Source organism: Arvicanthis niloticus, chromosome 14, assembly GCF_011762505.2.
Source record: "Arvicanthis niloticus isolate mArvNil1 chromosome 14, mArvNil1.pat.X, whole genome shotgun sequence".
NCBI lineage: Eukaryota > Metazoa > Chordata > Mammalia > Rodentia > Muridae > Arvicanthis > Arvicanthis niloticus.
The window spans coordinates 5,282,047-5,303,769 of record NC_047671.1 but is presented as its reverse complement, the minus strand read 5'-3'; the positions used below and the strand labels follow the sequence as shown (position 1 = coordinate 5,303,769).

General features: G+C 46.8%; 1 protein-coding gene across 4 annotated transcripts; it reads right to left on the bottom strand.

Moving 5' to 3' along the window:
- Positions 1-1,791: 1,791 nt before the first annotated feature.
- Cndp2 (carnosine dipeptidase 2) lies at positions 1,792-19,179 on the bottom strand. 4 transcript variants are annotated; one of them, XM_034518256.2, is made up of 13 exons: positions 19,106-19,144; positions 17,872-17,988; positions 15,571-15,660; positions 14,446-14,589; positions 12,681-12,843; positions 11,265-11,353; positions 9,039-9,239; positions 6,292-6,376; positions 5,183-5,343; positions 4,406-4,570; positions 3,509-3,650; positions 3,151-3,298; positions 1,792-2,428 (listed from the first exon to the last, which is right to left on the bottom strand). In XM_034518256.2, exons 3-13 carry the CDS (start codon positions 15,628-15,630, stop codon positions 2,359-2,361), a joined length of 1,428 nt encoding a protein of 475 aa, XP_034374147.1. In that variant the 5' UTR covers positions 15,631-15,660; positions 17,872-17,988; positions 19,106-19,144; the 3' UTR covers positions 1,792-2,358. The 4 variants fall into 4 exon arrangements, with proteins under 4 accessions (XP_034374147.1, XP_034374146.1, XP_034374145.1 ...); XM_034518255.2 differs by lacking the exon at positions 17,872-17,988 and having other exon boundaries at positions 19,106-19,179; XM_034518254.2 differs by lacking the exon at positions 17,872-17,988 and having other exon boundaries at positions 15,571-15,701; positions 19,106-19,178.
- Between the last annotated feature and the right edge of the window lie 2,544 nt (positions 19,180-21,723).

The following is a 21,723-nucleotide window of genomic DNA, read 5'->3' as shown; positions in this document are numbered from 1 at the left end:
TGTGCCTGAGGAAGGAAGCCTTCCTGGTTTCCCCTCTCACTGCTTTCCACAGGCACACTCCAGCAGGAAGTGGTGCAGAGATCAAGGTCCATGAGATGAACCTGACAGAAGAGCTGGCACAGCAGAAGGATCCTAGGCCCCAGAAACAGAACAGCCACCATACCAGTCCTGGTACACCAACTTTTACACAAGGCCCAAAGCCTGAGCACTCCTGGTGTAGAGTCTTGGAGATTGAGGCTGCAGCAGTCTGTCCTGTATCCTAACTCGCACACAGCTGTCTGTATCCCAACTAGCACACAGCCATTGGAACCCTGAGAACTTATGGTATCACTTATTTTGACCCAGATTCCAGAAAGTGATAAGGACAGAAACAACTTGACTTTCTATAGGTCACGAAGAGCCTCCATATTCCATCAGGTCAGTAGTGTGGTAGATGGAATTGTCTCCTTTTCTAAATCACACAAAGTGGCTGTGTATTCCCCAGGGGATCAGGTTCCTGCTGTGGGGAAACAATGCACACCAGCTGTAAATATTCATAAGGGTGGAACCATTTCCTCCCACAGCACAGTTTCCTTAGAAAACATTGTTGCTGAATGCCGGCCATTTCACTGTTGTTGAATAAAGCTTTTAACTCCTCACTAGATGATGTTCAACAATGTTCAGCTGTATGGACCCTGAGAGACAGCTCAATGCTTGAGTAACATAGGCATGTAAGGTGATTGATAGCAGGTTGCTTTCTTGATGCGCACATCTCTGAAAGGACTACTGGAGACAGGAACGCAGTGTTAGGAAGGAGGCCAGATCAGATTCTTGATGTCCTGGCTGAATCCAGGATAGAAGGACAAAAGGAATGCAGGACCCCAACCCTTGGAGATGATATCATGATGTCCCAAATCTCTATGTAGGGAGTGAGGGGTTCCAAATTTAAACTCCATTTAGTAGTTTCAGAGTGTCTGATATTTTCTCACTGAGACTAAATCCTTGGAGCTGACACTCTCTCCTTAGGGAAGCACTTGAAGGATGTAGGATCCTGAAGTGCGGGATGCTCACTTTGATCACCTGGTCCAGGTATTTGTTGGGGCTTCACTACAAAGTCACAGATTTTTTTTTTCCCTGGGAACTAAGGAACCTAGGGAGATGTTTTTGGATTTCCCAAGTTTAAACATTTTAGTACACATTTTGATGACCTCACCTGCAGCAACTGAGGTCAGACAGTAGGGTTCCTCCCACCCCCTTGACTTACTTCTGCATAGCCGAATGGGAATTCTTCATGAGACCTCTCACCCTGATCAGCACTCATTCACTTATTTGAATTAGTAGATATGGAGGTGGTTATTTCTTCTGCAGGTATAATTCAGAAGTGATTTTTGTTGTTTGTTTACCATTTTGAGGCAGGGTTTCACATTATACTCCAGGCTGGCATTGAACTCATGGCAATTTTTCTGCCTCAGCTTCCTGATCCTCTACTATAACATTCTTTTTCATCCACTCCTTGGGTTGTGTGCTCTCAAGCTGGCTTCTGCATCTCTGCCATTATCCTTCACCACAAGATGCTCTAAGCTTATCTTTGCTGCCTAAGTCCCAGGGCCACCACTTTAAGAATTTGAAGTGGAGGCAGAAGGGTGGACATAAGCCTTGTGTTATGAGTTCTGGCTATCACCTTTCAATATGAGGTGACTGGTACCCAGACACTATCCAATACATATATGTGTGTGTGTTCCACAAAGCAAGTCACACACCAATGAACAATTACATGTGTATTCCCCAAGTAAGTGAGACCATGACAGTTCCTCCAGAGGCTCATTGTCATGTTTATTATTAGTAGCTGCAACTGGACTGGTGCTTCCAGTGGGGACTGTTGGGACAAATTCTGGGAGACAGCAACAGGAGGGGGACACTAGTGATGGTCAGCTAGGGTCTTAAGGTGGGATACAGAGCACAGTGAGGGGTCACCATGGTGCTGTCACAGCACAAGGAGCTACAGGATGCTCTCATTTCCTTCCTGAATACCCCCGAGCCTCAGTCCACGATGGGCAATACCTCCCACAGGCTTGGAGCCTTGGACTCTGGCTACTTCCTGGAGGTGAAGTCACGCTGACCACATCTGAGACACCCTCTCACCCCCAATCATGGCCAGTCAGTCGTCTTCAATAAGCCTCAGGACTGAACATTTCCAACTGCCTGACACAGGTGACTACCCTGGTGACAGCTGAAGGCAATGTCTCCATTCTTGCCTGTCTGTCTGTGACCTGAGAAAGAGATAGGGAAAAGAAACTTCCACTTTCCCAGGAAAGCTGGAAGAGAGAGAGGGCAGATTGTTTCTGGGCAGGAACAGGACTCCGAGGAAAATGAGACTTCTCAGTTCTTCAGTTGAGACACCTCATACAGGTATGCAGCCAGCATCTTGGTTCCTTCTATGTAGTTGAGCCTAATAGAGAGAAGCAAGCGAACTAGCAAACAAAAGGCAAACAACCAACCCAGCTACCAGCTGCTGGCCGGGAGTCGGTGTCCAGGTGGACGGTAGTCTGTCCAGATTTCTCTCTAGGGAGCACCCCTATTCCGGCTTGCAGTCTGGACTGGCTTTATAATTCAAGTAGAGGTTCCATGTGACACCTCCTTTCACCGTCCCTCACTACAATGACCAGTCCAGGCCCTGGTCTAGGGCTTGGTCTCACCCAGTGTCCTGGGAGTGAACGGTCATTATTTCTGAAGATTAGCTCTTTGACCCAGAGCCCAGTAACCAGGTTTCTGTCTCTGACTCCTCATACTGGGCCTCTGCTTCCTGTTTTCCTCTGCTGTACCTTCCTGCACTGCCTGCAGCCTGCTTGCCTGGGTCCCTCCACACAGTAGATCAGAGGTTCTCTCTATCCTGCAGGCTAGAGGAACCCAGAGCATCTGTCTGTCAGAGGCAAAGAGGGCTAGAGCAGTTAGTGTTGACAGTGCAATGTTTCAAAAAGAAGTGATAGGCTTCTGTGGGTGCTACATGAAGAGTGTGGTGAACAAAGAATACTAGATGAACCCCGTTTCCAAACTGCTACTACCAAGGCCTATGCCTGACTCTCACCAGTTCTTACTACCAAACCTCCATGGGGGAGTGATCCCAGACCCACCTGTGAGAGGATGCAACCCAACCTGGGGACCCCGTCTCACCTGTTGAGCTTTTCATTCTGCGAGTGGGCACCGTCGTCTGCTGACCCCACTGGCAACAGCATGACATTTTTGCCTGTGGCCTCCTGAAAGGTCAAGGTCACAGGAATACTGCCACCTTCTCTGGTCATGTCAGGCTCAACACCAAACACTGGGGAAACAAAGACAAATGATGAGTTTTGGGCTCTGGATGCCAGAGAACCACCACTTAGCAACACTCACTTGTACAGACCTAGGCCCTGATCTCACCCCACACTCAGCCTGGCTCTGCACCGCAGACACTGTCACATGCACAAAGGGCTACAACAGAGTCCTCAGACACTCCCAGGGCCCTAGCATCCACCTCCAAAGGTTAGCCAACCTGTTTTCAGGGCTCTTCTTCCCGCCTGGTAATGAGGATGGTTGAAGTCAGACACCCAGGGCTTCCCGCCGTGGCCCATGTACACCTTGAACTTGTTGGGGCTCTGCAGTTCAGCAAACTTTTTTGACAAGTAGCTTGAAACCTAAACCATAAGCAGAAGAGATGCATGGTGGTTCAGATCTGGCATTTGACTCAATGGGGAGTCTACACAGTGTCTAGAGGCCATGACAATGAGTCGGGCACAATGGTCCTACACGGCATCTAAGAGTCCAGACACCTTTGTCACAGACATACAAAATTATGACAATATTTAAAGACTGAGTAAAAAACATGCTGTCCGACTTGACTTATTCAACAGACAGGATATTTGTATCCTAAAATGCCCATGCTGACACTTGGCTGGTGAATTCTCCCTGGCAAGCTGCTGCCTAGGTTTAAGGTCACCTAGGAAACACATTTCTGGGTGTCTAACTTCTAGGTAAGTTGAACAGAGAAGTGAAGACCCAGCCTGAATGTGGACAGCCTTGAGATAAAAGCCACTTCCCTCTGGAGAAAAGGCATCAGGGTACTCTTCCCAGAAGCCTCTGAGGCCACTCACTGGGGTTTTCAGCTAACATGTGGCCACACATGAGTATTTGCTTTCCGTCTTCGGGGTAAAGTCAGGTCGTATTTCCCATGTCTCGGTAGTCTGAGGTGCAATGCGTGCTCATCTGGCCTGTCTCTGACACGCTTCTATACTGCTTATTACAGCGAATGTTGAAGAAGAGACTCAGGAGGAGGCTTTGCCCAGGTGAGTGTTCTTACTGTATTAAGTTCAACGTCACAGCAGTGCTGAGCTGCCACGTCTACCCGACAACCCTTGCCCCTACTCACGCCCTCCCTGCACCCTCCACGTACTTGCTCGCTAACAACTTCCGGTATCATGTTTGGCACGAGCCTGATGGAGAACTTGCCGACCACTTTCCTGGGGATCACAGTCTTGGCCCCTGAACCGGAAAAGGCCCCTTCGATTCCATGGAGAGAGAGGGACGGGTATCGCCACCTGTGCATCAGGATGTCTTTCTGCAGAAGGCCAGGAGGAGATGGGATGTCTACACAGGACGGATGAATGAGGGTGTGGGGACCCTCACCCGGTAGGGCTGGTCAGAGCCCACCCAGTGTTCTGGGGCTACTATTATGTGCTCCAGTGCAGCCTTAACAGCCTCAAGAGGAGATAGTGAGTGATGTGGGGGTGGCATGCTGTGAGCCTCCAGTCCCCAACAGGCTAATGTGTTTCTCTTCCTCTGCTCCCACTTGTCAGCAATTCTCACAGGACTTGAGACAGGTCTGACTTCTCCCCTTCAGCCTTTGCCTAGCCAATGGAGCAACTGTTTATACTTATTTATTTGCTTGACTCTCCTCTGCACCCGGCTGAATCTCTGGGCCTTGTGGGAATGTGTGGCCCATAAAACCCAAACAAATCAAATACCACCTGTGGCAGGAGACGGGCTGCTCCCTCTGTTCATCTCTCCCAGCCCTCGGCTAGTCAGAAGTTGATCCTGATATCTGAAAACCCTAATAGTTCTCAACCACAATCTGCTTTTGAAGACTCTTGAGCGGAAGCTCCCTAAGGATGAACCGCTGACACTGGAGTTCCAGTGTCCTGCACAGGGTAAGGGGCGGGGCAAGCAGCACCTTGCAGCTGTGCAGAAGGGTCCCAGCCCCCACGTCCTTGGCGAACTCTTCCATGTCGAAGTCAATGTGGTCATAGAGCTCACACTCCTCGTCTGTCACGGGAGCCACGGCGTCATTGATGCCGGGGATGAGGATTCTCCCCTTCTTGTCTATCAGGCAGCCTGAGGAGTAGCAGAGGCGGAACGCTCAGCAGGGGCAGCGCATAAGCAGCCTTCTGAGTTGTCCCGACTCTAGGAACTCAAGCACCTCAGCACATACGCTGGCCAGGTGACCAGCAGGAGGCCAGGGACACTTGGGTTCCTAATGCTAGTGAGTCAGTTAAGTAACCCCAAGGAGGTGAGCAGGACCACTACTCATTGTCAGAGAGACTGAGGAACAGGAGGAGTGCTTAAGTTAGCTCCCAGCTGTACACTGAGGCACGGACCTGAAAACCCACACTAGCCAGCCAGCATTTCTTCATGGTGCACATTGCACAAGGAACAAGGTCCGCTAAACCTGACAGGGAACCTATGAGTGGGACAGAGTCTCCGACTACAGATGCAATGTCATGTCAGCTGTGGGAGCCCTCATCCTGGGACGGGGGTGGGGGTGGGGGGTGGGGGTGGGGGAGAAAGGAAGGTACAAACTATATGGAGGCAAGAGCTCCCTTAGCTTTGTGCTGACGGGATGCGGGAAGAAGCTGTGGCTCTTACTTTCTAGAGGCCGACCAGCAGGGCGACCGAGAAACAGATGAAACAGATCAGAGAAGGTGTCCTCTGAGGGACGTAAAATACCATGACCAGAGAAAGAGAAAGCCTGCGGGGATCCTAAGGAACAGGCTGAGTGGGACCTAGGGGCATCCTGCTGGATACAGGAGGGAGGGCAGTTGTATACACGGTGATGAGGTATGGGATAGATGCAGGAGGAACAGGAAGTGGGCAGAGGCAGAAATTAAACACTCTTTAAATAAAACAATGCCTGGAGGAAGGGAAGTTAATTAGAAGCACAGCTGAGTAGGCCCACGAAGGATGCTGGAACACACTAGGCACGTGCACAGTTTAGAAAAAGTACCCTGCCCACTTCCCTAAGTGACAAAGTGCTGACACAAAGAACGCCAACCCTAAGCTCACCCATCAGTGAAATGAGATCCGTCATGGCCTCGTGCACTGAGCCACCATACACCCCAGAATGGAGGTCTTTGTCACTGCATTCCACCTGGACAGAAACAAAGGTCACTTTATTTGGTGGCTTAGCAGGAGCTTATTTTAATTATATGACATTGCAAGACCGACAGTTTTCCAGTCCAAATCTGCTCCCTCAAGCATCAAAGCAGGATATTTCCCAATTAGAACATCCAGACACTATAGACTCCTGATGTGCAGACCATATGTGCACAGGGAATGCTGGCTGCATGTGCACAGGGAATGCTGGCTGCATGTCACAGGAATGCTGGCTGCATGTCACAGGAATGCTGGCTGCATGTGCACAGGGAATGCTGGCTGCATGTGCACAGGGAATGCTGGCTGCGTGTGCACAGGGAATGCTGGCTGCATGTCACAGGAATGCTGGCTGCATGTCACAGGAATGCTGGCTGCATGTGCACAGGGAATGCTGGCTGCATGTGCACAGGGAATGCTGGCTGCATGTCACAGGGAATGCTGGCTGCGTGTGCACAGGGAATGCTGGCTGCGTGTGCACAGGGAATGCTGACTGCATGTGCACAGGGAATGCTGGCTGCATGTGCACAGGGAATGCTGGCTGCATGTGCACAGGGAATGCTGACTGCATGTGCACAGGGAATGCTGGCTGCATGTGCACAGGGAATGCTGACTGCATGTGCACAGGGAATGCTGGCTGCATGTGCACAGGGAATGCTGGCTGCATGTCACAGGAATGCTGGCTGCATGTCACAGAAATGCTGGCTGCATGTCACAGGGAATGCTGGCTGCAGGTGACAGGAATGCTGGCTGCAGGTCACAGGGAATGCTGGCCACAGAAGTATGGTGCAGAGTACCCTCTCTAACACCAAAGAAGAGCAGAATTCTGTCTGGCATAGCCATATCCATTGGAAGTGGTAAGAGTCATGAAGCTAGCACAGCCGTTTGACACAGTTCCAGCAAAGCTGAGCCGAATCTGTGATCTCTCATTCTGTCCCTCACTTTTAAGGTTAGGTCTCTGTGTGTTGCATTCTTGGAGACTTCCTGCATTATGATTAATTTTATATATGAGTCTTTTTAGAGAAGATTTAAACTTACTATCTCTTCTGCTTTTAGGGAAATAACTATCTGGCCTTATTTGGAAGTCTTCCTTATACCACAGAGAACATGATAAGAAATTTCTAAATGAGACCAGGACTCCAGGAATCTTCTTGGGGTATCTGTCCCTAGGCAAACTCAAACAGTACAATTGGAGCAGGGTAAAAAGAGATAATTGGCAAACTCTGACTGCAGGAGAGTTAGTAAAAGACTAAGGGTTCCTTTTAAAATATGCTTGAGCTCTCTGAAAATGTAGTTTAAAGATAGGGTCATACAGGGTACTCCCCTGGGGGAATAGAACTCAGTAAATAAGATAGATTGACTAAAATAAACTTTCCCTACGTTATAGCGTAGATGAGAAAAGAATACAAGTAAAAGGACTTAGGTGTTAGTATTTGCTATTCATAAAAACACTGGTTCAGATATTTTCTTCTCATCTGGAGTGCTTTAAAACTGCAAATACTGCCAGCCTAAAAGTAGGCTGTCATATAATAGTAAGTATGTTTGCTTTGACAGAGACATTCTTCAGATTCTTTGACTTGGGACCTTTAGGGCTAATAATAAAAATAAAATCTGCTCTATTTGTACTTCTAATTGTGACTGAACTTGTAACCCTGGACATGTAATGAAAAATGAAATACACATGCAGATATAGAATGCTATAAACTGTACTTCTTGGATAATCATTAGTATGTCTTTGTTGTGTGAAACCTGTATATATAAAGAGGCAACTCAGAGCTGCAAGATTCCCTGATCACCTCACCTGACTCACCCCTCCCTCACTGACTCCTCTCCTCTCAGGCCACCCTCTCAATAGCCAGGGCTGACCCCAGCACCTGTCACTTCACAGAGACCCCTGCATAAGCTTACTCAAAAGACAACACCAAGTTTGGAGAATGATGCCATCAACCCAAGGATCTGGTTCAGACCCATATGAGAACTGACTAGTCTTATGATGAGGCAAGACGGGTAACCAGGGTATGCCTGCTCGGATCAGCATCTATAACAGAATGTGATGCTCCTTCCTCACAGTACAGCACTGGCACGGCTCTGCCCTATCGGGTGATGAAGATCTCTGGCTGGACCAACCCATCGTTCCATCTATCATCCTCCTACCCATCATTCCATCTATGATCCTTCTACCCATCATTCCATCTATCATCCCAATAGGAGAAGATCGCCAACAACAGATCCACCTGCACGCCTTACTCATCTGGTCGAGGGTCTACATTCTCTCAAGATAACTCAGCAGTGGGATTAGGTCTTACCTGGTGAAGTGTGAACATTTTAAACTTTTACAGGAAGGTTCTTAAGGCTTATTTGTCCATCTCAGAAAAACCAGCATTCACTGTCATCTCGTCTGCTCTAATACAATATCAATATTACCAAGATAATACTGTCTTAATTTAAAACTGTCATGAGATTTGACTTCTGGTCTCAGAAGTCCATGCCTGGGGTATTAGGATGGATTATGGAACACAAGAAGGAGCACCAGGAAGCTCTGAGCTCCTCCTTCACGTATGATTAGCTTCTTGGTATTTGCCCGAGTCAGGGTACAGAAGAACAAAGAGGCTTAGGGGTTAGAGAGAAACAAGGTGAAGTTCGTGGGACTCAGCTCATACCTCAATGAAGAAGTAACAGATGCCTCTGAGGCCGTACGTGATGCACGGCTTATTCTTCCCTAGCCAGTAATTGTCGGAAATGCACACATAGTCCACATCTTTGAAGAACTTGTCTTTCTGGGCAAAAATTAACTCATCCAGGCCTTCGGAGCCAGATTCCTCCATGCCTTCCAGGCAGAACCGCAGGTTGACAGGGATCTCCTGTGACAGGGCATGGTAAGACAGTCAGTTTCCTTACTTTTTCTCACAGAAGTGACACATAGCAGATTGTTTAAAAATTTAGTTTTAAATATGAGATCTTCTCCCACTGGCTCCTGGGAGTCCAGGGTCAAAAGGAAAAGCCCTACACCATGCCTAGGCAAGCCACTTACAGAGTGAGCCAGTGAGTGTAGGAGACATGAGACAGGGAGAAGGGTAATGAATATTGGCCTGGAGAGTGCTGATTGCTCTCCCAGAGGATCAGGGTTCCACAACCTGCACAAACATGGCTGCTCACAGCTGTCTGTAACTCAGCCTTTGACCTCCACATGCATGCATACCCCTGTGCAAATGCGCATACAGACTTGTAAACGTATATACACATGTATACACACACACACACACGTTTCCTGAATAACCACGGAGACCTCACTGTTGCTAAGGCTAACTGAGACCTTTCCTGCACTAGGAAGGCATTCCACACTGCCAGCATCCCTCTGCTCACAGAAGACAAGCTGATCTGGGGTGGTGAAGGAAATCTCATCATGGTGCTGGAATCTGGGTTGAGTTCTCTGGAAAACGTTCCAAGAGTTTTTCTACCTCCATAGGATGAAGCAGGGGGGCTGGATATGAGCAGACAGCCAGCTAGTGACCACACACAGGACAGATCCCAGGGCTTCAAAGACACTTATGCCTAGCAGTAATATTCAGTGAAGAGACTTCTGATCTCTTCTGTTCCAAGTGAAATTTTCCCTGGAATCTCCATATACAGAGCAACTACAAATGAAACTGCTCAGGGCTCTGCCCTGTGCACCCTTCCCGACATAGCCTCCCAACACTGTGTGGAGCCCTGCAGTAGGTGAGGCTGCCTGGTTTTTGTGCCCAGCTCTTGGGTCAGCTGTCACACAGACCAAGTGGTTTTTTGGTTTTGTTTTTTTAAAAAATCTGCACAAATGGTCTCCCAGACAAAGAAAGCCTAAGCCCCTTTCCAGATTTATTGATCCAGACTTTGACAAAAATAATTATTCTTACTTTATCTTGCTGTGAACTAAAATCCATCAGCAAAAACTGCCCAGACAGCATGATCACAGTCAGCTTTAAGATAATAAACCTAGGTCAGGAGCAGGACCAGGAGGTGTTTGGGGACGAGGTTTCTAGAAATGCCTCTTTCCTCCTGTTTGCTATGTTTTACCACTTTTGAATGTTGAGGAAAGAAACGGAAAATAATCTAATATTTATTTTTTAGGAGACTATAAGCCACATAGAAAAAAAATTTGCCTAATATCACAAAGTCTGTAACTTCCTGGCAAGGGACCATATTCATAGGTACAGTCAAAGGTTGAAAGTCTGTGTTAGTCAGGGTTGGTAACACAGGCCTGTAATCCCAACACTTGAAGGTTGAGCAGGAGGATTGTCAGAGTTCAAGGTCAGCCTGAATTATATAACACGACGGTATTAAACAAATAAACACACCCAAAAGTCACATTTGGGAGCTGGGTGTGGTGGTATACCTATAATCTCAGCACTGGGGAGACAGAGGCAGGTGGATCTCTGTGAATCACAGACCAGCCAGGGATGCAGAACGAGACACTATCTCAAAATCAACCAGCCAACAAACAAACAACAATAAAAAAAAATACCAACAAAATAAAATAAACAACAAAAAGCTCCCAAAACATCCATAATAAAATAAAATTCACAATAGGAGATAGAGATACAGCTCAATGGCAGAGCAGTTTCCCAGCATGCACAAGGACCTGGGTTTGATCTCAGCACAGAAAGAAGGAGAGAAACTGAGACCACATTCTAAGAGTTGGCAAGAGCCTTGCTGAGTGTAGATAACTTGACCTTTGAGCATCTGTAAGACAATTAACTGTTTAATGATTTCTAGAGCTGGGAACAGCTGTAATCTTCGATCTGTGTCCCCTGTGATGACTGAGGTGGGGGCTTGCTTTCTCCTCTCTGGTGATCTTTACACTACTACTCACATGACCTGAAGGGCGGACAGAATCTGATATGGAGATGTACCTGGCCAGTCTTCTGATAGGCTTCCAGGGCGTTCATCCATCCGGCCACCGGCCCCTTATCATCCGTGGATCCTCTCCCATACAACTTGCCTGGAACAGCGATCGGCAGATTCAGTTAGAGACAACAAGAAAGACCTTTTCTCAAGTGCTCATCGGATAATGCCTAGGCACAGCCACTCACAGCTGTCCCGCACAGCAAAGCTTTAACTTTAAAAGCCCGAATCTCTGATCCAACCCTATGCTAAAATTCAGAGAGAATTTCTTGAAATCTAAAAAGCAGTCATATGGGACCCTCCTGTTGCCTTTCCCTTTCGTAGCAATGTCTAGGACCAGGATTCACAGAGAATCAGGGCCGAGATTCACCATGCAATTTCAGGAAGTACATTCCACAGGACGGCCCCTACAGGTGGTTACACACCTTTAAGACCCATGTTCCCTCCCCAGCTATCAGCAAGCATGTGGAAGCACATGCTATCACTACAGAAGCAGTACAAACTATACTCCCATTCCAATTTGGACAGCTAATCTGAATCTGCTGGGAGGATGGCATTAGGCTCAAAGACACAAGGTCAGCTCAACAGAGAGCAGCACCAGGTATCGTCTGCATGGGCAACACAGAGACTGGGAAGAGACTAGGGATGGATGGCCCGAGGCAGGAACCGGACAACCCTGTTTCTGGTGTAGGTGGTGGGAAGATGATGCCTTTCGAGGATAAGTGAGAGAAGGCCCAAGGAAGAAAGAGGAAGATTCCCAGTCTAGACAGCTTGAGTCATGTGGCCATAAACGACCATGCAGACATGTGGGTCTGAGACTAGGGAGGAATTCAGTGCCTGTGGAACCAACAGCAACGGGACATACCCAGTTCTGTGAGGAGGGCCAGCGTATGGGATGAGGTTTCATAAAGAACACGTTAAATAAAAATAACTATTCATACTTTGCAACCATGTAATAGTCCACAGAGTCAGGACACATGTAAAGACAGACTCCACACCCAGTCAGGGGGTGGGAACTCAGCCCTGAGGGGCAAGGCTCAAAGCAATAAGGTGCTGTATCTCAGGGACAACGGAGTCCAGAAGCTGAGCATGCGCAGGAGAGAGTGAGGAGAGGCCAGCCTTCTGGAGCTATGCAGCCTCAAGTCACAATGAATATCTTGGACAAGGAGTTTGGACTGAAGGGAAGCTGGCAAGCTCCCTCCATGGACTTGTTGAGAAAAGAAAACTTTTCTGAGTTTTCAATAACTGATGCACAAATGAGAAACTTCCAGAATCCAATTTCTAGATTTTGTTTTTATAAAACAAATGTGTACTAGAAAGAGAAAGACCCAGGAGAATATTAGTGATTTTCCAAATGTAACATCTGCCAAAAATATCTGATTTGCAAAGAAAGCCCTTGGGCGGGCAAGCCCTGGTGCCCTCACCTTCTCGCTCCACTAAGGTGAAGGGCTCGCTGTCCCACCCGTCCTCCAGGGCCGCAGGCTGCACGTCCAGGTGCCCGTAAATGCACACAGTTTTCTTCTGGGGATCGCTGCCCAGCTTACCCAGTAGAATAGGAGGAAGGGGTATCTCCGAGCCATCCGGGAGCTGAGCGGGAGGGAGCAATGGAGAGCAGTCTAGTTAATTGACTGGCAATGTCTCGCAGCTGTTCTGAAACCTAGCTGGGGTGGTCCTGTCTGCTGTAGGGTTTAAGATTGTATCTTTTAATAGTCCTTAACAAGAATTCACTTTCCTGAAATCCAATCAGCATTAACTAAATCACATCTACAACTAGTCTGATAAACTGCTTTAAGGCTGCTTTAAAAAAAAAAAAAGAATCAATAAACACAATGAAACACTGCGTAGCATGGATCTGGGATACAAATGAACTCATTTTTGAAGTATTGCCTAAAACAACTACAATCTGCAATTGAATGCTACCTTTTTGAAATTCTGCATGTAGACAACTAAGATGAATAGAGTGGACCTCAGCCAGGGCATTAACGGAACTCAGGGCTGGGAGATGGCTCCTTGGTTAAGAGCGCTTTCTGCTCTCCCAGAGAACACGTGAGGTATTACAACCACCTGTACATCAACACCAAGGAATCTGATGATCTCTCCCAATCTTTTGGGGGACATGTTGCTAACATACACACACACACACACACACACGTGCACACACACACACTTAAAAAGAAAGAGATTCCAGATCATCTGGTAAATGAATGGTGGCAGTGGGCACTCTTGGGCTTTCCCCAAAGGCCTTGCCAGCCATCCAGGACACTTTTGCAGAATTCTGAGTCTAGAGGAGGATTCAGTGACACAAAGACAAATCAGTCTGAGGTCTTTTTCTTCCTTTACAGGTCAACGGTTACCACTTGTGACCCTAAGTATGGCCCAAGCTGGCTGTACCCCTGCCCTGCAGCCCTTGTGCCTATGCTGGCTCCTACAGTTTATCAGAAAAGCCTTGTGGTAACAGCAAGGAGTTTGCAGGGGACAAGGTCATATGTGAACATGCATATTTATTTTTATGTTTTTTGTTTTCAAGTGTGTGTTTCCCATTCATTGAAAATAGTTTTTTTTCCCCTTGTACAATATATCCTCTCTCCTCCTCCCCTGCCATCCAGATCCTTTCTCTTTCTGTTGCGCTTGAAAAGAACAGGATTTTAAGAGAACAACAAAACCTAAGTAAATAAAATATAGTAAGATAAAAACAGAACCCACCACACTGAAGGACCAGGCAAACCAACAGAAGGAAAAGAGCCCAAGAGAAGGCACAAGATCAAAGGCCCACTTGTTCCCACACTCAGGAGTCCCATAAAAACACTAAATTGAAAGCAATACTGTATACACAGAGGACCTGGGGCAGAAAGCTCAACTTTATAAAGTGACTCAGAGAACGTGACACTTCCACACGTGAAGGCTTTCATTTCTGGGAAGTTATCTCAGCCCTTAAGAATGACAGTCATTTTAATATACTCTTGAGCCACTGGTCTCCTGTTCTCCTTCCCAGAATAAAACGTGCTGAATAATCAAAAAACCTTTAACTGACCCACAGAGAGACGTGTGTGTGAGTTAGCTGGGATGTACACAAGAGCCAGTACAAGCTTGCTTTGAAGAAGAGTTGAATGTCTTCAGCCAAAGGTCGCCCTTGCAGCCTCTTCCCACCCTCCAGGAAGAACTGTCTGCTAAGGTTCTGTGGGCTCATACCTTCTGCTTCCCAATATCCACCAGCTCCACAGAGCCCCCCAGCCTCTGGACATCGGCAGCTGCCACCTCCATCATCCTTCTGATCTCTCCTCTCTTCTCCGGCCACGCCGACACGCTCTGGATGGCCACCCATTCTGCAAGTTTCTGTTTGTAGAGATCAAGTGGAAAGGGCTTGGAGATGCTGTTTTTTAGGGACAGGCGGGGTGGGCTCACCAATAGACCTCTACCTACAGCTACTCCACTTTATGTTTACAGCAGACCTAGCTAGCCTGCTCCATATATGGATTAAACAGCAACAAACCTGTGCTGTCCCACCACCAAAACTAAGCAGAAAAAAAAAAGCCAGAATGTATATTTTTAACCACCAAGCATATGATTGGTTATAAACCGTTCAATAAGTTTATATCTGTAATCGACAAAATTGCAACAGAAAGAAAACACCCTGCATTGTCGCTATCTAAGTTAGTTCACTAGTCTCTCTGATGGCAACCACATTTTCTAAGGTCTAAGTTTTAGAGTCAAACATTTTTGTCTAAAATGGTTCTTCCAAAAGTAAACTGAAGTCATGTTCTATCAGATAAAAAACAAGCAACAGATTAAAATATAACATCATAGAATCATCCAGAATATGCTGGATTCAAACTGGTTTTTTTTTTTTTTTTTTTTGGGGGGGGGGGCGGGTTTCGAGACAGGGTTTCTCTGTTAGCCTTGGCTGTCCTGGAACTCACTTGGTAGACCAGGCTGGCCTCGAACTCAGAAATCCGCCTGCCTCTGCCTCCCAAGTGCTGGGATTAAAGGCGTGCGCCATCACTGCCCAGCTTCAAACTGTTTTTTTAAAAAAACAAAACAACAACAGCAACAAAAAAAAACAAAACAACAAAAAAATACCTTATGACTGTTGCAAGAAACCATAGATGAAATTAGGGAAAAATAATGGGCTTTATTTGTAGAGACGGATAATTTAATTCTGTCAAATGACAAAAGTATAGCTTTTACCACCACGAGGTGAAGAAACATAAAATTTAAATACTTGATCAAACCAGCACAACTCATATTAGCTTCTTGAAAAGCTCTCTGACAAGATTAAAGCAGGTTTCACTACTCACTCAGCAGACAGACTCTCACCTTGACATAGCGGTCCTGGTTTTCTTCGATATACTGGAAGACAGTTTTGAGGACTGACATTGTTCAGCCAGACTTCAGACCTGGGAAACTCTGAGCAGAGAGCGATGGATCAGACCTGCTCGAAGCTGGGACTGAAAGGCAGTGGCCAGAGGCACTGTGTGAGGATTGAGAAGTACTCCACCCTGTCAGCAGAGCATAGCATTGCGACACTTATCACAGGACTTCCCAGGAAGTGACTGCACTTCAGGGCCAAGAGCTTGGGAGCCAATCAGAGGCTTAGATTGATCCTCCCTTCCTGCTCCAAAGGAAAGCTCCACTAAAACTTGTGTCCAAAGAGAAGCACTCCAGTGGCAGACAATCTCAAGGAAACTAAAAGTGGCTACTTTGCAATTACATGGATTTACTGTGCACTTTATTTTTTGAGAGAAAGCACACTATATATGCCTGGCTGCCTTGGAACTTTCTGTGTTGACCAGGCTGGTCTCACACAGAAACCCATCTGCCTTCTGAGTGCCAGGATTAAAGGTATGTGCCACCATGCCTAGCTGGCACTTACTTTTAATAAGGTTACACTTTTTTTTTTTTTTTTTTTTTTTTTTTTTTTTTTTTTTGAGACTGAATCTCTTGCTTCTACATTCTGAAGGTAGGAATTACAAGCTCAAACCACCAGGTTTATGTGGTGATGGGGATCAAATCCAGGGTTTCTTGCATGCGAGGCAGGTACCCTACCAATGGAGCTATAGATGCAATTTTATATTCTTAAAGCACAGGGTGAACTATTAACCTTCTATTGCTACAGAGGAAATTATCATTTCAAAGATCTCTATAAAAATGCTTCAGGCTGGGTGTGACTGAACACACCTTTAAATCCAGCACGGGAGAGGTAGAGGCAGGTGGATCTCTGAAAGTATGAGGCCAGCCGATTCTATACATAGTGAATTCCAGGCCAGCCAATAACAACCTGTCTCAAAAAGCAAGCAAGCAAGCAAACAAAGAACAGCTTCCCCACCACTACCCACCCCTCACACAATCAATATTCTGCCTCTTCAACTGCAAACCCACAACCTGCTGGAGGATCCAGAAAGAAAGATGAACTCAGCTGAGGACAACCGGTGACCACAGACTGCACTCAACCTCCTTAAGGGCCAAGTATGAGAAAGCTCCCGTCTCCCAGGAAGGTGGCTATGGGGAGCAGTTGTGTACATTTTAGAAAGCTATAAGGGATGTCCAATGTTTTCACCACAAAGAAACGGCCAAGGTCTGAGGAGCTGTGAGCCTCAAGTCGCTCACTATTGAGTACATTCAGGTATGAACACCCCACAGATACACTCAGCAGTTGCATTTTCTGGACAGTTTTTTTTTCCTTTTAAAAATAAAACAAAACGTAGCCTAGCCTGTCCTTGAACTGATCTTTCTGCTTCTACCCCCACATGCTAGAATTACAAGCAGGCACCCCAGTTTATATGGTTCTAGGAATGGAACACAGAGATTCGGGTGTGCTTGATAAACTTCTGACTGAGCCACAATGCCAGCCTTCTGGGTACAGGTTCCAACATCTACTTTTCATGCCAGAGACCCTGGAACTCCTGCACTCTACAGAGGCAGGAGGAAGTAACTTGTGGAACTGCTTTTTCTTGTTTTGTTTTTTTAATTTTATTTAAAGATTTATTTATCTTACACAGGAGTGCTCTATCTGCATATTCACCTGCATACCAGGAGAGGGCATCAGATCAAATTATGAGCCACCATGTGGTTGCTGGGAATTGAACTCAGGACCTCTGGAAGAGCACACACCGTTCTTAACCTCTGAGCCATCTCTCTAGCCCCAGAACTGCTTTAAAAATAGGAGTCAATGTGATTTGCACTGGGCACTGGGATTTGCAATTGGAGTTTTTCTTTCTTCAAGTGTCAAGACTTTGACTTAACCCAGCATAGATGAAACAAGGCTCAGTTGTGCTGAGAAAGTTTATCCTGGCAGTGACAACCAAGTGACCTGATATTGCTGCTGCATGGTCTCAAGTGGGCACTACAGAAATGCCTGCTCACCACACTTGGTAAAGAGCACTGGTTCCTGGTCCAGGATCCCAGGGCAGTTTTCTGAAGTGTTGATTCACTGTGACAGGAAGTGAGGCAATCGTTCAGCACACTGAAATTCTCCAGCCGAGCAATGCGAAATCCCAGACCACTTCAAATAGTAAATATGGCTGCCACTAGGGTGGGGGATTAGTCTTCTCCTCCCTTTTAAAACCTAGCAAAATGGAAGAAAAATTTCTAGACCCATGGTACCTCACACAGCCTCACCTGAAAGGGACTCTGGAAGACTCCAGATGTTGCCCAGGTGTTTATCAGTGTTAGGTTCCACTGTCCGTCACCAACCATGCACAGGGAAGGTGTCTGTTTTCATGATGAAGCCTTACCCTGCAGGACCATCTGTTACACTGGGCGCTTTTGACCCCGGGCTCCAGATCCTCACACAAATTCCTATCACCTCACCTTGGCTCAGCTAAACTAACTCCGGTGCTAATGTTATGCAAAGATGTCATGATCTGAGGTACACCTTTCAATGAGGGTAGTAAACAGAAGGTTTCACCTACCCTGCAGACAAGCCCTCCCTCTAAACTGCGAGACACAGCAAGTTGGCCAGCTTCCACTCTCCCTCCCACTCGGTTCGGATAACTCCTGCTTCACTTCCGCCAACACCAAGGTCTTCAATTGAAATCATTTATTAAGGTAAAAAGCAGTGCTGGTGGGTTGAACAGAAGCAAACTTCCTGCCAAAATACGCCAGCAGCCTCACTATCTGTAAGTCATGAGTCCTGGAGGAGCACAAACAAGGTCCCCAAGATAGGGTCTTTGCTCCGTTACACAGAGTTCGTGATAATAAGACTCTGGACAAGATTGGCCGTCCCAGGGTTTCAAGAGTTAGTAGAATATATCAAACATCTACTCCACTTTACAAATGAGTAAGCTGAAACTAGTAAATGAATGAGCGACCTGATCGCACCAGCAAGCTGGCAATGGGAGATCTCTCTCCTGCGGATCCATCCTAGAGGCAAGGTCCAGCTGGACCCTGCTCAGGGCCTTTGCACCCAAGGCGAGCCAGGCAGCATTCTCCAAGTGTAGGCGTGGGGACTGCCCAGCCTTTGCTCCCTGCAACCCTCCAGCCCCAAGTCGCCACGCAGACTGCCCGGGACAGACAGCCCATCGGCGCCGCAGGGAGAACTGTGTGGGTCGGGCCACCGCGCACTTCTGGAGGTCGGCCGATCCAAACCGACCCCTGTGGCGGGAGAGGCCTGGGTCCCGGGCTAACATCACCGGAATCGCGGGCCCGTGCCGGGGCCTGGGGTGACTCAGGCCTGGACTAACTGCATTAGTGATCGGGGACCTCCGGGGTTCCGCCGCTTCCACCTGGATGCCCCGGCGCCCCTCACTTCCAAGCAGACCAGGGTGACTCAGGCACCGCCGGGCCCTGCACCAGTCCCTCCCGGGTTCCCAGCACCATCCCGGGAAGAAAGGCCCTGAGACCACCCGCTTACCGCGCCGGTTCCGCACCACGTGTCCCTGCACTCCCCACCAGCCAATGTCCGGAGGCCTGAGGCTAGCCCCGCCCCAGACGCCCCGCCCTGACGACGCTCCCCTCCCCAACAGCCAATGCCAAGTCTTCCAGGGATAGCTCTGTCCCTTAGAGGCCCCGCCCTCTTACTGTCAGTCTAGTGTGGAGCTCTGACTCCGCCTGCCGGCCGTAGCCACGCCCCTCCTCGGCCGGAGCATCCTTTCAGGACCCGCACTATACGAAGAGGCGGGCCTATTGCTTCAAAGTGGGTTTCTAGAAGTCTCCTTTTGTGCTGCGCTGAAATCCAAACTGAGGTGTTCACCCTCAGTTTCCCGAGGATCCACGTCGCTCTCCTGCGGGACCTAGGTTTCCCATCGCTCTCCTGTTCCAGCAGAAGCCGGGAACTGCACACCCTCCACTGAGACGCACTTGATTACAAAGCAGAGAACTTGCTGCCGCCCTCTAGCCTGAATCTCCCAAGTGCTGGGATCATCAATTTGTGGCATCGTGCTAGCCCCCTCCCACATTTTTAATTAAAAAATATTTTTATTTGTATGAGTGTTTTGCCTGAATGCATATATGTGCACCGATTGTGTGCCTGGTGCCAGACCAGAAGAGGGTGTGAGGTTTCCCTGAACTGGAATTACAGGTGATTGTAAGCTGTCGCGTCAGTGCTGGGAATCTAAACCAGGATCTCTGCAAGACCCACAAGCGCTCTCAACCTCTGAGCCATCCCTCCAGGCCTCCTACATTTTTAAAGCTCTGGAATTTTTCTTTCTTAGTTGCAAGGAATGCAGTTTACCACCACTTCCACCTGGATGCCCTGGCGCCCCGCACTTCCAAGCAGACCAGGGCGACTCAGGCACCACCGCCAGGCCCTGCACCTATCCCGCCCTGGTTTTGTATACTGCAAATATTCTAAAATAAAATGACCTTTCCCTCCTTAAATTTTGCGTGAGCTTTCTCTTCAACATTCCTTACAGAATTTTGCCAAGTGTAATGTTTTATATTGACAGTTTTTTACCTTATGACTCTGCAATACTTTTCTACAGTTATGTGTTTATATATGTGTATATATATACATATATATATAATTTTTATTTGATTAAAATACAGTTATATCACTTCCTCCCCTTCGTTTTCTTTTGCCTGATCTCTTCAATTCATGGCCTCTTTTTATTTAATTATTCTTGTTACATAATGATAATAATGGTGATTAATAATATATATTATTATCTTAACACTAAGGATTAAACTCAGCACCTCATGCGCTCTAGCAAACACTCCCTCGAATATATATATGTATATGAATATATATGTATATATGTATACATATACATACACATACATATACATACATATATACATACATATACATACATAAACATATATAAACATACACACATATATATAATTTGTTGTTGGTTTGATGGGATTTTTTTTTGAGGAAAATGTCATGTAGCCCAGGTTGCCTCAGATGGCCTGAAGATGCTATGCAGATGAACTCGCATTTCTGATCCTTCTGCCTCCAGTGTTGGGATTCCTGGTGTGTGTTACCATGCCTGACTTAAAGTAATTTATAATTTTTAAAAAATTAGTTTTAGTATGTTTTTAATAGTGTGTGTGTGTGTGTGTGTGTGTGTGCTGTATTGTGTATGTAAACCAGAGGTGTTGCATACCCTGGAGTTATAGATGGTTGGGACCACCTGATCTGGGTTCTGGGATCTGGGTCCTCTGGGAGAGCAGCAAGTGTTTTTAACTGCTGAGCCATCTCTCCAACCTGTATCTATAAACTTTAAGTTATTTATTTTATGTGCTTTTTTTTTTCCTTCTGAACTGGGCATGGTGTGGCCTGTAATACCAGTATTTGACTTTTAAATCCCCAGCCTTTCACATTTTGACAAACAATTTTTAAACATTAAATGTAAAATCTTGGAGTCCTTTAATCTGATCTGCTGATGTTTTAAGACCTTTTGTACAGCTATCTGTAAACTTAATTATTGTTGAAATGAAAAAGTATATGGTGAATTGGTGCAGCTACAAAGAAGCAATTTGAGGGTGGGTGTTGAGGCAAAGTCTTGCTTTTAGCACAGGCCACCTCAAATTCAAAACCCTCCAGCCTCGCCTTTCTGGGTGCTAGGGTTGCAAGGCACCAACATGCTCCGCTGAAGAGAGATAGGGCTGAGTCCATAGCCCATTCCTGTTGGATGTGCTGATGGGCACTTGGCAGGATTACACTAACAAGCAAAGAAGCTGTAAACCAAAGCTAGCAAGAGCCATGGGTCGGGTTGAAAATAAATATGCATTTATGAGACTTAATCGTCATCTGCCAAGAGTTGAGAATATTTTTTTATAAACCCGAATAAATGTTAAGAAAACACAAAACTTATGCCTAGCCTTGGTCCTTTTATATCAGAAGGTAGAACTTTCTAGATTCTACCCTTTGAAATATGTAAACCACACTCTTGACCTTCGCTAAGGCACTGAAGTATCCTCTTCCAGTAAGATAGGGCTGGATTTGCAATCCTGCAATTGCAACAGGCAAAGATTTGGAGTTGAAAAAAGTAATTCTTTTACAAGGACACCTGGAGTTAACAAGAG